We start from the raw sequence: 16,608 nt of genomic DNA on the forward strand, positions 1-16,608 counted from the left end.
ACTGGTGCCATGCTTCTTGTGCTTCCTAGCTTACAGAAATGTGAGCTAAGTAATCCTCTTTTCTCTATAAATTACCCAGCCTCAGGTGTATGTTACAGCAACAAAAAACAGACTAAGACAGCACTGTGTATACACAGAAAGCCCAGTAGCTCTGTGGGATGTGTAATTCCTGGTACCTAACAGAAAAGCTTTACATGGAAGTTCTAAGTGAAAAAGAGAGGTGTATACTTGGCCTTTGATGTTACAGTGAGTCTCTTGCATCAGTCTACCGGCTACGGGAAGGAATTTGCAAAGAATTTCCTCACCTACTCAAGATCAGATGTGATTTCCAGGTCCTCACCCCAGGAAATGTCTTTCCAGTCTTTTCTGGAATTTAAACAGAGTTTCTCTCAACATTCCTGGCACGGTGTGTCTATTAACCCTTCCCATTCTGGATTATTGTTTTTCCTTCCTCTCCTTGTTCATTTATTTGTTCATTTGTTTATTCACTAAGCTATCAATAAGCATTTATTGAGTGTTAAATAGGGAACAGATATCTATTGAATGTTAAATAAGGAGCAGATACTGGAATTTTAGTACTCAAAGTAGATGATGATAATGTATGTGTCAAAAGGGATGGAGATTGTCATATAGAACTTACAGTAAACTATTGTTCTTGCAATCCACTGGCTTGGACCTAATAAATGGAAATTGACCAGCAGTAGCCTTTTGAAATTATTTCTACACAATGTAGATTCATTCAGTGTAAGATTACCCAATATCAACTATTTAATCTAGGAGAGTGCCTGTGATGGTGCACTGCTGGCTCTTCTACCTCCGCTCATCTGGCTGTATTCGGTAACCCTAATACGCTGACCCTCACAAGATGTGGTGCCCTTCATTGAATGCAGTCAGCTCACACAAGTTGGTATAATAAGATAATGTGGCTAGAACTGGGCCGTGGACTCAAAACTTACACACACACACACACATACACCCCATATGTGGTCTTAGGGTACTTTATTTCTTCTGGCCAAAAAAAAAAAAAAAAAAAAAAATGCATTTAAATAGTATATTTCTTATGGTAGAATTTCAGGCAGAGTAGAGAGCTATTTCATAGCAGGTGGCCATTCTCAATCTTCCTTAAGCGTAGCCAACGCAAAGGTCTATTATCTTCTCTGTACATAAGACCTGGTGATAAGATTGTTGTCTTTCTAAATAAGGTCAAGTTTAAGAGATTTCATATATGTTTGCCACATCTGAGATTTAAAAAAATACTTCCAGTTTAACATAATTTTATGTACATTCTTCCAAATACTTTTTGCTTTTCCTTTCACTATATTGAGGTAAATGTGAGCCACATTTTTGCCTTTCATTCCTAAGAAACATATCAAAATATTTGACCCATCAAACTTTTATTGAAATGTCAGATGATCTTTTCAATAAAAAGGGGTTTCAAGGGCTAAAATTCAGGAAGTTAACGTGCCAAACTTAAACATACTATGATCTCAAGAAGTTTAGGATTGCTTCAGAATGTAAAATTAATCAATACAAGATGGGTCTACAATTTAGAAAAGCATATCCCTTTTTCTTTTGGTTCTTTTTCTGTTACTACTATTTTGTGAGAAAAACAACAGAAATATTACAGAGTAAAAAGGACCTGTTTGCTTTTAAAGTTTTGTTTGTTTGTTTGTTTGTTGAGTTTGTAATTTAGAACAGTTTGAAACAACGTTTCTCAGAGTGTGCTCTATGGAACATAAGGCCCTCAAAAGGTACCTCACCAGAAAAAGCTCTCTTGTCAACTAAATGGGGAAAGTACTCCACTGCGTTTCCTCTCTGGGAGGCTCATAATCTGTGTCACCATCTGGAAGCTCTGCAAGAATAGAGAGTAGTAAAAGAAGATTTTTCACTTTAACCCAGCATTGTTTGCTTGGCAAGTAGATCTGTTAATATCCATGGATTGCATTTGGGGAAATGCCAAATTTTTCATAGTTACTTAACCCTTGAATATGTATCCTTTAATGAATATTTAATGATTGCAGTAGAATGCAATCATTGATATATGGACTTTAATTTTTTAAAAAATTTTATTTATTTATTTATTTAGATGGAGTCTCACTCTGTCACCCAGTCTGGAGTGCAGTGGCACGATCTCTGCTCACTGCAACCTCCGCCTTCCAGGTTCAAGCGATTCTCCTGCCTCAGCCTCCTGAGTACCTGGTACTACAGACGTGTAGCATCACACCCGGCTAATTTTTGTATTTTTAGTAGAGACAGGGTTTCACCACATTGGCCAGGCTGGTCTCAAACTCCCGACCTCAGGTGATCCACCTGCCTCAGCCTCCCAAAGTGCTGAGATTACAGGCGTGAGCCACCACACCTGGCCAGATATATGGACTTTAGACTCAGACAACCTGGGTTCAGACCCGAGTTCTGCTATTTGCCAGGTGTGTGACCTTGAGCAATAACACCCGCTCTAAATGTCAGTCCATAGCTAAGCTGTCAGTAAATATGAAGTTCATTGCAATTTTTCTTTCTGATCTTGTCATTCAGAAACAAAATAATAGATTTGCATGGATGATGGATTTACCAACAGGTTAATTTTCACATCTGACCCTACCTCATCAAAGTCTAAGGAAGTCAGTCTCACTTGGAGGCACACTGCGGAGACAAGCAGGGCTTCTTCCTTGTCCCTCTGTCCTTTCAGACTTCTCCCCCTCTTGCTCTCTCTCTCTTCTTCTTAAGCTTTCCAGCTCCACTACTGCTTTGGCTTATTTCTTTGGAATCCCCCTCTCGCATTCATCCAGCACCAGCTGAACTGATTTAGCGTTACCTGGCTATGCTTTCCTAATCTAATTCCACAAATATTTACTGAGTACCTAGGTGGTCCTTGAATCACCCTGAGCACCCAATTCCAGGATATGACTTCTCCAAAGGACAGATTTTGAACGTTTACATAATATGAGGGGGAAAAAAATAAAAGAAAACATTTAGTTTCTTTGGCAAGCTATCTGATAAAATAGCTGAAATTCAAGAAGCCCTTTAGTTAGGAAGGAGAGATTGTGAACACAACAGGAAGAAGCCCCAGGCTGAGTGGCAAAGGTTGAGATTTTCTATCGTAAGCACACCTCTCCCAAACGCTTCCTCCCTGAAAGCTGCTGACGGAGCTTTGGCAAGGGCTCATCCTCCCGTTGGCTGATAAGCGAAGCCCTGTTTTATATTTAACTCGCTGCAGTGCAGGAGGGGTAGGGGTGGAGATGCGTCGTTTATAAGGGGAGCTCTGACAGTCTTCTCTCCAGCCCTCTTCCTCCCACTCGGCTCCTCTTACAGAGTCCTCATTCCACCCTCCTTGTTTCCGCATTCATCCTGAGTGGTTGGTGGGAACGTGAAAAGGGAGAGGAAAAGGCGCAAGAAGCCAGAGAGAGAGGTGTGGGAAAAGCGAAAACAGGCTGCCAAATCAGGGGATTCCTTCCAATTTAAAAAGGAAGTCTGCTGACGTTAGTTAGTTAAATTTAACATCTTTTTATGTGTAACACTTGACTTCGGAAGCAAAAATGAACTTTGCGGAGAGAGAGGGCTCTAAGAGATACTGCATTCAAACGAAACACGTGGCCATTCTCTGTGCGGTGGTGGTGGGTGTAGGATTAATAGTGGGACTTGCTGTGGGCTTGACCAGATCGTGTGACTCCAGCGGGGATGGTGGGCCGGACACTGCGCCGGCTCCTTCCCACCTGCCTTCTTCCACGGCCAGCCCCTCAGATCCTCCTGCCCAGGACCAGGACATCTGCCCGGTCAGTGAGGATGAGAGCGGAGAGTGGAAAAACTTTCGACTGCCGGACTTCGTCAACCCGGTCCACTACGACCTGCACGTGAAGCCCCTGTTGGAGGAGGACACCTACACGGGCACCGTGAGCATCTCCATCAATCTGAGCGCGCCCACCCGGTACCTGTGGCTGCACCTCCGGGAGACCAGGATCACCCGGCTCCCCGAGCTGAAGGGGCCCTCGGGGGACCAGGTACAAGTCCGGAGATGTTTCGAGTACAAAGAGCAGGAGTACGTGGTGGTCGAGGCGGAGGAAGAGCTTACCCCCAGCAGTGGAGATAGCCTCTATCTCCTGACCATGGAGTTCGCCGGCTGGCTGAACGGCTCCCTCGTGGGGTTTTACAGAACCACCTACACGGAGAACGGACAAGTCAAGTAAATATTAATTTTTGTTTTACCTCCCTTAAGCTCACATATCTGCTTTCCGTTTCTTTTCCTTTCCTTTTCATTCTCCACTTTTAATTATTATGTTGGTCTGATCTTGATCGGCTCTTGGTTTCAATTCTGGCTGTCCATCTGGGAAGCCAAAATTGTTGCCCTGTTGTGTTTCCAAACCCTGTCATAAAACTTGAAAGTAGTGAACGAGCTTTGTGGAGTCAAAAGTCAGTGTAAGTCTTTTATTCCATCAGGAGAAATAATAATATACTGCACCCTATCTTGAAGATTTCCGTACATTATCTCAGGTGTAAAAACTGCCTTGGGTAAATTTCACTAGTGATATTCCCAGGCTATGTAGCAATATATATATAGCAATGTATGTGAACTTTTAAAGTGGTATTACACTAAATTTACGTGAAACATCAGTAAATTTCAGTTATTATTTTGTCCATTTTTTTTTTTTTTTTTTTTTTTTTCCAATGTCTCTTTTTTGGAGAAGAGAGACATTGAAAAATTACATGTGATCCACAGAATTGTCTTTGTGTCTTCATCTGGAAAGGAAGAAATGACTTTTTTTTTTTTTTTTTTTTGTCTCCTATGGCCAGAACCATGCTTTGTACATAGGCTTTCAGGAAATACCCACTGAGTCCACATATCAGTGGCATAGATAAATTTTGGGGCTTATTGCTCATCATGCAATATGCAAACGTAATGCTAAGTCTTTTACAACATAAAAGATATATTAAATAGTTAAATACATACAAATATTTGTATACAAATATCTATCTAGGTAGATAGATATTTATTCTACTTACCCACCTATTTAGCCTTTGGATCTATCAGTGGCTACTACCAGAGCTATATTAAAGGCATAAACTCTCTCATTGAACTCCAGAAATCTTCCTTCACACTGTGGATGTAGCCCTTGCATCAGGGAGGAAGGCTACACTACACCTTGTGTTGTCTCCGGACTGGTTTGCTGGCTTAGATTCTGAAGAGGTAAATGATTAAGAAAGATTTGTGTCACAGTTTAGAGATGTGAGTCTTGGGCCAGTCCACCCACAAATATTCCTTTTTCCTGTTGTTTTAAGCATCTTACAGAGCAAGCAAAATTTTTGGTCAAAATTCTTTCTATAGTTTGTCAGACAGACTCATGGACTAAAACAAAACATTTAAATATTCCTATATTCCTGTGTGGTAAACTGATAAATTGAGTAGAAGTGATAGTTTGAAGAAAATATCTGGAGGGGTCATGCTTATATAGATCCTGCATCTTAATATTGCTAGCAATAAAACACTCTTACCATTTACATTTTTTTATGTTCATAAAAATTACATCATTGAAAGCATAAAAATTATCCAAAAGGATAATCAAAAGAATCTGTGAGTAATTTCACTGCCCAGTGGTAATCCCTGCTAGCATATTAATGTATATTCTAATGTTTTTCTAGGCAATCAAACCTTTAATTGCATTATATCTATCTATATGCCTTTTTTACTTAATGTCTTGGGAAGTTCCCCTTGTTCTTACATGTTTTCAAGAATCTGTTTTTTGTTTTTTATTGAGACATGGTCTTGCTATGTTGCCCAGGCTGGTCTTGAACTCCTGGGCTCAAGCAATCCTCCTACATCTACTTCTCAAAGTGCTGGGATTATAGGCACGAGCCACTGCACACAGCTAAGGATCTGATTTTAAAGATGTGAAATATTCCATTGCTTGAATTCATTGTAATTTTTTTAAACAAATTCTATTGTTGAGCATTTGAGTTGTTTCTACTATTTTATTATTATAAACAAATCACCAAAGAACATAGTTCTAAATACCTCTTTGTATGTGTATCTGTTTATTTCCTTAGGATATAGTCCTAAAAATAGAATTGCTGGGTCAAAGTGTACAAATATACCAAAATATTGTAATAGTTACTTTGTTTATTGATAACATAAATAATATACATTTATTGAAGAAAACTCAGAAAACAGAATAATTATAAGAAAAAATAAATTCATCCATAAATTCTTTACCCAAGTATAGCCATTGTTAACATTTAGGCAGACTCTTTTAGTACTTTTCTGGACATAGATAGCTGTGGCATAATTGTATTATACATAGTGTTGTGTAACATGCTTTTTCAATATAGCATCGATGCTTTAATACGGTCATTTGGTGTTCTTCCACAAACGATTTGATGGATACATTGTAGGCCATTGTATGAATACAATGTAGTTGATTCACTTTTCCATTAAATGTGGGTATTTAAGTTGCTCCTATTTTTTCACCTATAAGGATCTAGAAGAAGGCACATACTTATACTGACTATCCTTGTAAATAACTATTTATGAATATTTTCTAATATTTCTTTAAGAAAATTCCTAGAAGATGGGCCAATACTACCTGTGTATAAACACGTGTATGTCTGGGTATGTATGTGTACATGCATATACATATATAACATATATATGCATGAATATGTGTATGCATGTGTGTGTGTCTCCAAACTGACTTCCAAAAAATATGTCCCAAACTCCATTTCCACCTACAATGTATGAAAGCGCCTATTTCTCTGAGCCTTATTAATAATACAATGATTTTTTAAAAGTGTTTGCCAATGGTCGAAGGAAGGGCAATATTCTGAAGAATATCCACCTTAAAGAGATTCTAAAAATTCATTAAAGTGAAAGCGAGTCAAGATTTTTTAAATATTATTGCTAAAACTTTAAAACTGCGTCTTAGGTCATAAAGACAAGAGAAATTTTATCTGAGTAAAACCATCAAAATATTTATAAAATAAATGAAATAACATTTTACACATATTAGGAAGGCCAAAAATGGGAACTACGTAGTTTCCATTAATGTTTGTATTATGTACTTTATAAGTCTAAAAAAGCATTATATACACAGATACTCTCACTCTTTGAGTTAATTTACAGTACCAGTTAATTTTGCCATAAAATGTATACCAGAGAGCTGCCCTTCTGAAGCTCAGTTGACTTAACTTTGATTGCAGAATGTGAAATGACGGCGAGATCGGTGAGGAAGGCTGATGCTCAGTTCAGTTCTCTCTGAGGATTGGTGTTCCCAAGTTTGTGTGTTTCATTGGGAGCAGTTGAAGCTCTCACATTACAAAAGATGCTGCCAGTTCTGTACTGCACACACATGGTTTTGGAACAGATCTGGCGTCAGCTCAATAACCTCATTTAGGCTAAATGGAATACTTTTTGTTTTCGTTGTCTGAAATATTTCAAGCATATGAGAAAAGTGCATCATGCTTTTTTTTTTCAAGCCTGTGAGTAATATTTTGGCAATGCAGCCTCTAGGAGTTCTCATCCACAGGCTCCATATAAGGGCCGCCAGAGGGAGTCCACAGGGGGCAGAGCCTTTCTTTCATACTATAGAGTGAGTTTCATCGTATGTGACATTTGTATCATTTTAAACATCATCATAGTAATACATGTGAAGTACGGAGTCAAAAATTATATTTTCTGACCTTAACGTAAAATGTAGCTCCAGGATTGAGTATTAGCAGTTAGGGATATTAATGTGACAACCACAATGCAAACTAAACAGGATTGCACTCAGCAGTCACCAAAATTACTTAATTTCTGCAAATACAATCAGGACTTTGAGCTTCACAAACTTCACAGCTACCCAAGTTGCTTTCTCTCAAGATTGAGACATGGGGAAGAAAGGGGGCACAATTTAGAATTCCACATTGTCTTCCAGGGAACAGAGTTTTAGTGGGGCGTGGAAGGAGAAAGTTTGAGAAACATCCAGTCACTTTTTCTTTATTGATCTACCTCTTCCTACTCTCTAGTCTATTCTTTAGGGTCTGAGGAAATTCACTTGGAAGGATTGGAACCTTTGGAATGTTCCTCTGACCACACCCTCCTTCTTCCCATTTTCTCACTGTGTTATGTAGGATTTCCAGCTGTTCCCTTCCCTAAAAGAGTTTCCCTCCACCCAAACTCCAAAGTATATATTTTCTTCTCTCCAAGATTTGGCTTTTCCTTGTAAGCATTTGAATTATGCTTACTTAGCATTTCCCAAAGTATGGACCGCAGAATTCTAGTTGCATGGGGATCTCAGTGGATATTACCAGAAAAATAGCAGGGGAGAGATTCTGTGGCTAAATCAGTTTGTGCAATAATACTAAATACACAATGATCTGTTTTGGATTTTGTTTTTTAATTATGGAACTTTTCAGAGACTTTTTTTTTTTTTTTAAAGAGATGAGGTCCAGGCTGGAGTAGATCTTCTGGCTTGAACTCATGAGTTCATGAGTTCAAGTGATCCTCCCACCTCACCTTTCTGAGTAGCTGGGATTATAGGGTTTTCAGAGATTTTTATATGATAATGTCCTCTATGTAATTTCCCAACTATCTGTGGCTATAGATTCTTCTGTGGGGTTCTTAAGAGTAGGGATATATGTCTCTCATTTACTGTTTGGCACACAGTGAGCACTCAAATATTGTTAAATGGAATATATGGAAATATTTTCATATAAGCTCTCACATGACTAGTATCCTCTGGCAAATGCTGGGACACATTGCATTACCACAGCTCCTTTCCCATAAACGAGCCCAACTTCCACCAAGAATATCTCTACATTCCCACTTAGGTAAAAACTTTCCCTTGGTTTTTTCTCCCTACCCTGTGGAAAGGAAGAGTTTATATGTGTGTGTGTGTGTGTGTGTGTGTGTGTGTGTATTTATACTTAGGAATGTAAATTCCATAGTTTAAAGGCAGAGAAACAGTGGAATTGACAGGAAGTACAACCAGAATTTTAAAGAGATCATTTCTAGTTTGGGCTTCCAAGGTGTTCTTCACAGCACTAGTAGGATTTAAGCTGAATTTTGATGTTATGGTGGGAGTTCAGCAGCAGAGACCAGTGAGAAAGTAAAAGCAGGCATAAAGGAAACGCACCAAGTCAGAAAAGCATACTGGGGACAAGAAAATTAGTTTGTAGGGGAAGTTTATATGAAGAGGCTAGCTAGACATCACTGAGGAAAACCCATATGGAGGAAAAGGAAAAATAGCCATTATGGGCATTACGAAGGAGAAATTACCTGGTGACTTTTTGGATATGGATGGTGAAAGAAAGAGTTAACTCAACTATACACTTGGATATATGAAAGATATTGGAGCAATCCAGGAAAGAGAAGATAAGAATCAGATAGGAAAAGTGATTTCAGGATAGAGAAGAGAGGGCACAATGGAGAAAATAGTTCGGAGGTAAAGTAGTCAAGATTTGCAGATTGATTGACTACAAGAAAGGGTGAGTTAAAGTTATGGGTCTAGGATACCCCAGCTAGCCTTCACCTCAGTTGATATTGGAAATAGGTGGGAAATAGCCACGTTAGAAGGGAAGGTCATAAGTTCAGTGTCAGATGTGTTGATGGCTTGTCAGACATCTAGGAAGAGATGACTAGTAAGCACTTGCATATGTAAGTCTGAAGCACAAAGTTAGAGCTTGTAATAAAGATTTAGGAGTTGAGTGGAAACATCGGTGAGATAATTATCATTAAGTGTGTGTGTGTAATGTATTCTTACGTGCATGGATGTGTATGTATACTCAAGCACATGTAGTTTTGACCTTGAAATTTTTATTGTATGTCAGTTTGTTGATTATATTCTTAGATTGGTATGCTGAGCTATTATCCCATTGTCCATAGGAATGTCAATAAGAATAGATTTTTGGTTGGGCAAGGTGGCTCATGCCTGTAATCCCAGCCCTTTGGGAGGCTGAGGTGGGCGGATCACCTGAGGTCAGGAGTTTGAGACCAGCCTGGCTAACATGGAGAAACCCCGTCTCTACTTAAAATACAAAAATTAGTGAGGGGTAGTGGCACATGCCTGTAATCCTAGCTACTCTGGAGGCTGAGGTAGGAGAATTGCTTGAACCCAGGAGGCGGAGGTTGCAGTGGGTCAAGATCACGCCACTGCACGCTAGCCTGGGTGACAGAGTGTGACTCCATCTCAAACAAACAAACAAACAAACAAAGAATATATTTTCTTTTTGGTCTTGTTTACTTGTTGCAGGAGGCTAAGTAAACTTATTTTATTTTAGAAGCAAGAAAACAAAAAGAAATTTTACTTGACCTTGAATATCTTCTATATAGAAAAAAAGCAATTGGAAAATAAAGTTAAATAACTAACTGGATAATTCAAACCACCATAAAAATACACAGAAGTCTGAACAACCTAGAGGGGTTGTTTTTCACCAGTCTGCTCCTGTACATAATTCTGGAACCCTTTATTTAGTCTATATAGACTTCTAGCAATTGTGACTACCTGTTCTGAATCAGAAGCTCTGTGTTTAAGGATTTCACCCAAAACTTGCTGTTTATTTTGCTGGTTCAGCTATAAAATTGCTCAACACAGCTGGAGAGTCTTCCCTGGAAGCAGCATACCAGACGATTTATGAGATAATTAGGTACCTTTCTTGGTTTTTGTTTTTAGAATCGATTCAGAGTGATCCAAGCCATAGTTTGTGCTATCGTCCCTTCTCCCTCAGTTTTCTCTAAAGTCACCTTGATCTGATCCACTCAGAGATGCCAGAGAAATGCTCTTCCCTTTTGGAAATGACTAAATTGCGTAGACTATCATTTTATTGTTCTAGGTCTAGTAAGTGACCTATTAATGTGGCATAGGGGGGCCCTTGTGGGAAGGTGGTTTACTCCAACACATTTGCCTGGCGTGATAATTATTCAGGACATACCCACAAGTCACTCCTGAACATATTGTGCTGTTAGTCAGCCTTTTTCTCTTAATTTGCAACACAAGTCATCTGATTTTAATTACTGAATAAAACCTTCCCAAATAAGTTGTGATCTAGAATGGTTTTGTATTGTTATCTCTTATTCCTTGTTTTCAACTTTGCATACACTTAGAAAAGTTTAGGGCCGACTGATGGAATTTAGGATATATAAAAAGGAGCTTTTGAGTTATTCTGAAGTTCATGAGAAAAAGAACAGGTTACCATTTTAAAAATGTTTATATTGCATATAGTGTATATGCACCAAGTAATTTTGTTCCAGTATATATTACAGTCAAATGAAAGAATTTGAAATATTTCAGATTGTGAAAGTGCTAGGTCACAGTTAGCATTCTAGATTTATAAGAAGTAGATTCTTGTATTCTAGATTTATAAGATGTAGAATGAGGTATATCCTAACCGCATTATGTAAATTTTAAGAGAGTTTCAAATGTATTACTACATGTAATCTACCCCTTCTCACTTCCCCATAATGCTGTGAAGAGGTCATACATGTTCTGGTGACCAGGTTTTACAGATGAGGACACTAAAAGTCTGGGGTTTTGTGACTTGGTCAAGATCCCACTTAAGTAGCTGAAGTGGATTAGGATGTAAGAATGTTTGCTCTTAGAAAAGGGTTTCCCCCGTAAAATCATATTGGCTCTGAACTTTAAAAAAGAAAAAGAAAATAAACATTCTATAGCTCTTCTGGTTGATGAATGTCACTGTATCTATATCTGGGTCACTGTGATTGAGTTAGACTTGCTGTGATTGACATTTGCTGAGAGGACCACTGAGCTGGACCAAACACACTGCACAGAGAAATCTCTCACACTGTTCTGTTCCATGTCCGTTGGCAGGAATACGCTAGTTTAGAAAGGTAGTTTTTGCCTACAATCAAGCAGAATATCTTTTAAAAAGAGAAGGTAAGAAAAGGATTGAAAATTATTTTCTTTCCTGGATTCTTAGGAATATATATATATGTGTGTGTGTGTGTGTGTGTGTGTGTGTGTGTGTGTGTGTGTATTCATATTCTAGCATCCAGCCAAGAGTAAAATAGAGTATTTGAAAACATACCCCATGGCTACAGCTTAGGAAAGTGTAATTCCACTCCTTCCTTCCTCTCACCTCCCACACACGAAGATGTGTGTGGTGCACGCATGCACGCGCGCACACTCACACACACTCATTTTCTCAAATTAGTTAGCTGGCCTATTTCTGAGGTGTGACTCAGCGGAGACATTCTTGCAAGGAGTGACTTTTCCTTTTCCTCTGCCTCTGGAAGACATCAGAAGCCAGAAGAATTCAGAAGAAAAAGGCAGCTGACTAAACATGGGGTTGGAGCTTGGTGGATCTTACTATAAAACTTTCATACTCTGGGAAAGTGTACAGGCTTTTTTAGAGTCTGATATATTTGCAATTAACTACAATCTGCAAGGTGTTTAGAAACTTCAATTGACTAAACTGTTAATGTCACAAAACTAATCAATGATTATTCTTTTGCAGAATGAATTCTTAACTGAGGCTTTTCTTGGGTAACTTTATTGTGACATAATTTCAAACTCATAGGAAAAGTTATAAGAATGGTACTAGGAATTCCTAGAAATACTTAACCTAGATTCACCAATTGTTTACATTTTAGCCCGTAACCCTTCCCCTTCCTTTCCAGAGCACATGGAAACGTCCTCTCCCTTTATCCCTTAACATCAGAGCATATTTCTTAAGTACAGGGGCATTCTCTAAAATAAGCATAGTGCAGTCGTCAAAATCAAGAAATTTAACATTGGTACAATTATCTAATTCACAGTCTGTAATAAAATTTTATCAACTAACCTAACGATGTCTTTTTAAATGATTTTTTTCCCAGTCCAGTACCCAGTCTGGAATGGTGCATTGCATTTAGTGTCATGCCCTTTTAGACTCCTTTAAACTTTAAACTAAAAGAAGTCCCTTAGTCCTTCTTTGTCTTTCTAAAGTTAATGTTTTTGAAGAATGCAGGCCAGCTATTTTGTGAATGTCCCTCAGTTTTAGCTTGTCTGATTTTCCTCATGATTTAAAAATGCAAGTTAAGCTTTTTTGTTTGTTTGTTTTTTCTCTGTCAGGACTATTACAGAAGTGATGTGTCTCTCAGGAAATCACATTAGAGACACGTGGTGCTTGTTTGAACTCTTACTAGTGATGCTTCCTCTGATAGCTTGCTTAAGGTAGTGTCCAACGAAAGTCTCCATTGTAAAGTTACAATGTTTCTCTTTAGGTAACTTTCAGGGTGTTTTTTTGAAACCTTGCAAATATCCCTTCCTCCCCAAACTTTCACCCCCTTGTTTTGGCACCCACTGATGATTTTTTTAAAATCAAATTTTCCTTCAAATATCATTAGTAGACAATCTACTGGAAGGAAGAAATTTCCCTTGTCACCCATTTATTTATTCATTTAAAAAAATCAGAGTAAAAACTCAGAGATTGTTAATGTATTCAATGAGTTATAATCCTATTGTTTGTTTTGATGTTCCAATACTTGCATATTTGGCCAAAGGCAGTCAAATCCTTGACTGTAATAAATCCTTGAATCAAAATAAAATGCATGCTCTTCTCATGATCTCTGATATTTTCCTGATCTGGCCTCTGCTGACCTGATGTCCAACTTATCTCTGGCTCCAGTCCGTCTGGATCAGTGTTCTTTAGCCACAGGGGACACCTTTCAATTCTTCAACCACATCAGGTTCTTTTTCATCTTAGGGACTTTGCACTAATGGTTCCTTCTACTCGAACATATTTCCCTGAATCTCCACTTGCCTGGCTTTTTCTTATTATTTAGATCTTGGCAAACCAAGAGATTGTGACTACTCTATCTAATGTTGTTGCTTACTGCTTTTCCTAGTCATTCTTTGTCTCTTTCAGTGTTTTATTTTCTATAGAGCTATCATCACTCTCCTAAATTATTTATTTATTTGTGTCTCTCTTGTCTAACACTCTGTAAGCCATCTGGAATCTTATCTATACATGTAACCACCCAGTCGGTTCACCGTGCCCGCTGCCTAGACAGAGCCGATTTATCAAGATAGGGGGAATTGAAACGGAGAAAGAGTAATTCATACAGAGCCGGCTGTGCAGGACACCGGAATTTTGTTGTTACTCAACTTTGTCTCCCTGAGCATTTGGGGATCAGAGTTTTTAAGATAATTTGGCGGGTAGGGGCTTGGGAAGTGGGGAGTGCTGATTGGTCAAGTTGGAGATGGAATCATAGAGGGTCGAAGTGAGTTTTTCTTGCTGTTTTCTGTTCCTGGGTGGGATGGCAGAACTGGTTGAGCCAGATTACTGGTCTGGGTGGTGTCAGCTGATCCATCAAGGACAGAGTCTGCAAAATATCTCAAGCACTAATCTTAGGTTTTACAGTAGTAATGTTATCCCCATGAGGAATTTGAGGAGGTTGTGACTCTTGCAGCCAGAGGCTGCATGACCCCTAAACTGTAATTTCTAATCTTGTAGCTAATTTGTTAGTCCTGCAAAGGCAGACTGGTCCCCAGGGAAGAAGGAGGTCTTTTCAGGAAAGGCCTATTATCAATTTGGTTTCAGAGTCAAACCATGAACCGAATTCCTTCCCAAAATTAGTTCGGCCTGCGCTCAGGAATGAACAAATACAGCTTAAAGGTTAAAAGCAAGATGGAGTCGGTTAGGGCTGACGTTTTTCACTGTCATAATTTCCTCTGTTATAATTTTGCAAAGGCGGTTTCATACAGCAGCCAGAAAAATGTCTGCAAATGTGTGCATGCATGCATAGGTGCTTGTGTGTGCATGTGTGTGTGTGTGTGTGTGTGTGTGTGTGTGTGGAAGGAACTCAATTAATATTTCTTGGATGAATGGATAATGTAATAATTTAGCCTGATATTCTTTATGGTATGTCTTTCTTAGTTTTGAGAATCCTGAACGACAACATTTTTCCGTATACATATTATTAATGAATAGAAATTACCATTTCTTTACTTTTATACTTTTTACTTTGCTTGATTTTCTAATAAGCAAATATACAATATTCTCTTACTGTAATATGTTTACCTGTAAGAAGTGTATGCTTATTGATTTTTTGAGCAATTACTCAAAATAATATTTTCACCTTGAAATTATTAACATTTTAGTTTACACAAGCATATGCCTAGTTAGAGCCATAAAAAAACTGCTGCTGTCTCTTTTTAAGAGTGAGCTTTAATCTGGGACAAAGGTTACTTCACCTAGGAGATTACTCAGCACTGCCTTTACATGGAAATGAAACTGGGGGTTTTGTCCCTGATGTAACATAAATAACAAAGAATGTGCCATTAGGGGCAGGGACTGGGGACTCTGTAATAAACTCCACTCTGTGACAGAAGACAGCTGTTCACTTCCCAAAAGGGCAGTTAGACACAAGCTTTTAAGTTTGGCTCTCTGTTTATCTACTTGTTGCTCAATGGGTTTGGAGTGGAGAGAGTACTAGCTCATAATTGGATTTATTTTTGCTCCTCCACAGATTTTTAGTTATGGTACCAAAATAGCTGTTAGGCTGATGCAGAAGTAACTGTGGTTTTTGACAAATAAATATGTGAATGAAATATCTGAAGCAATCTGTCTCAGAATTTTTAAAAAATTTGTTAACCTAAAAATTCCAGGAAAACTTTTGACAAGTATTTGATAGTCTTCTAGATGGAACCTCATTTTTGGAAATGTAATAGTTATAATTGCATAGCTGATTTTTTTTTTCCTCCAGGAATAGAGACATAGGGGTTGTCAGAAGAAGCAGCATGCATTTTGTTTGTGTGTTTCTTTCGAAGGAGCATAGCGGCCACCGATCATGAACCGACAGATGCCAGGAAATCGTTTCCTTGTTTTGATGAGCCCAACAAAAAGGCAACTTACACAATATCTATCACCCATCCCAAAGAATATGAAGCACTTTCAAATATGCCAGTGGCGGTAAGTATTTTTTAAATGTTTTGTTTATGCAGAGAGTCTATTGACAACATTAGGCCAATTACCTGATTTTCTGTGAAAGAGAACCTATTGAATTCTAAAACTAAATGTGCGCTAATAGTTTATTTAGCCGAGTGAAATACGTTTTGGCAATCTTTTTCTTTGAGTCATAGAAGTCTGTAAGATATCACAGTCCGGTAAGAAAGGCACACTGGTGTTTCTATGCAAGAGACAATGCCGTAGACACATACATCTGCTTGGGCTCTGCTTAGCTGCCAGCATCCCTGAGTCGTGACAAATTGCAGTAATGGCAAGCTAATGGAATTACAGACTTGAAAATATTTGAGGGCTACTCACTATTTAGTTTTCAGGTGAATATAAACCCAGTTTTTGTTTTTGTTAAAAAAAAAAAAAGATAAAGCTACTATAAAAAAAAAAATCATCACTTGAACACTGGGTTGTGGAAGCAAGCTCCAGGGAACACTTTGCCCATAGACTCTTTTGGTGAATGGGAAGTGCTTGTTAAATGTCTGGAGAAAAAAAACAGGCTATAAAAAAAGATGAGTTCATGTCCTTTGCAAGGACATGGATGAAACTGGAAACCATCATTCTGAGCAAACTAACGCAGGAACAGAAAACCAAACACCGCATGGTCTCATTCATAAATGGGAGTTGAACAATAAGAACACATGGACACAGGGAGGGGAACATCAACACCAAGTCCTGTCAAGCGGT

The 16,608-nt window shown here is 38.5% G+C and overlaps 1 protein-coding gene across 1 annotated transcript in view; it reads left to right on the forward strand.

Annotated features, from left to right (window-relative positions):
• The first annotated feature begins 3,191 nt into the window (after window positions 1-3,191).
• Window positions 3,192-16,608, forward strand: part of ENPEP (glutamyl aminopeptidase) — an 82,440-nt gene continuing 69,023 nt past the window's right edge. Inside the window, exons 1-2 of the mRNA XM_023220032.2 lie at window positions 3,192-4,177; window positions 15,735-15,876. Coding sequence (XP_023075800.1) covers window positions 3,534-4,177; window positions 15,735-15,876 — 786 coding nt within the window. The 5' untranslated portion in view covers window positions 3,192-3,533. The remainder of the gene's footprint in view (window positions 4,178-15,734; window positions 15,877-16,608) is intronic.

The sequence above is a fragment of the Piliocolobus tephrosceles genome, chromosome 3, assembly GCF_002776525.5.
Source record: "Piliocolobus tephrosceles isolate RC106 chromosome 3, ASM277652v3, whole genome shotgun sequence".
Taxonomy (NCBI): Eukaryota; Metazoa; Chordata; class Mammalia; order Primates; family Cercopithecidae; genus Piliocolobus; species Piliocolobus tephrosceles.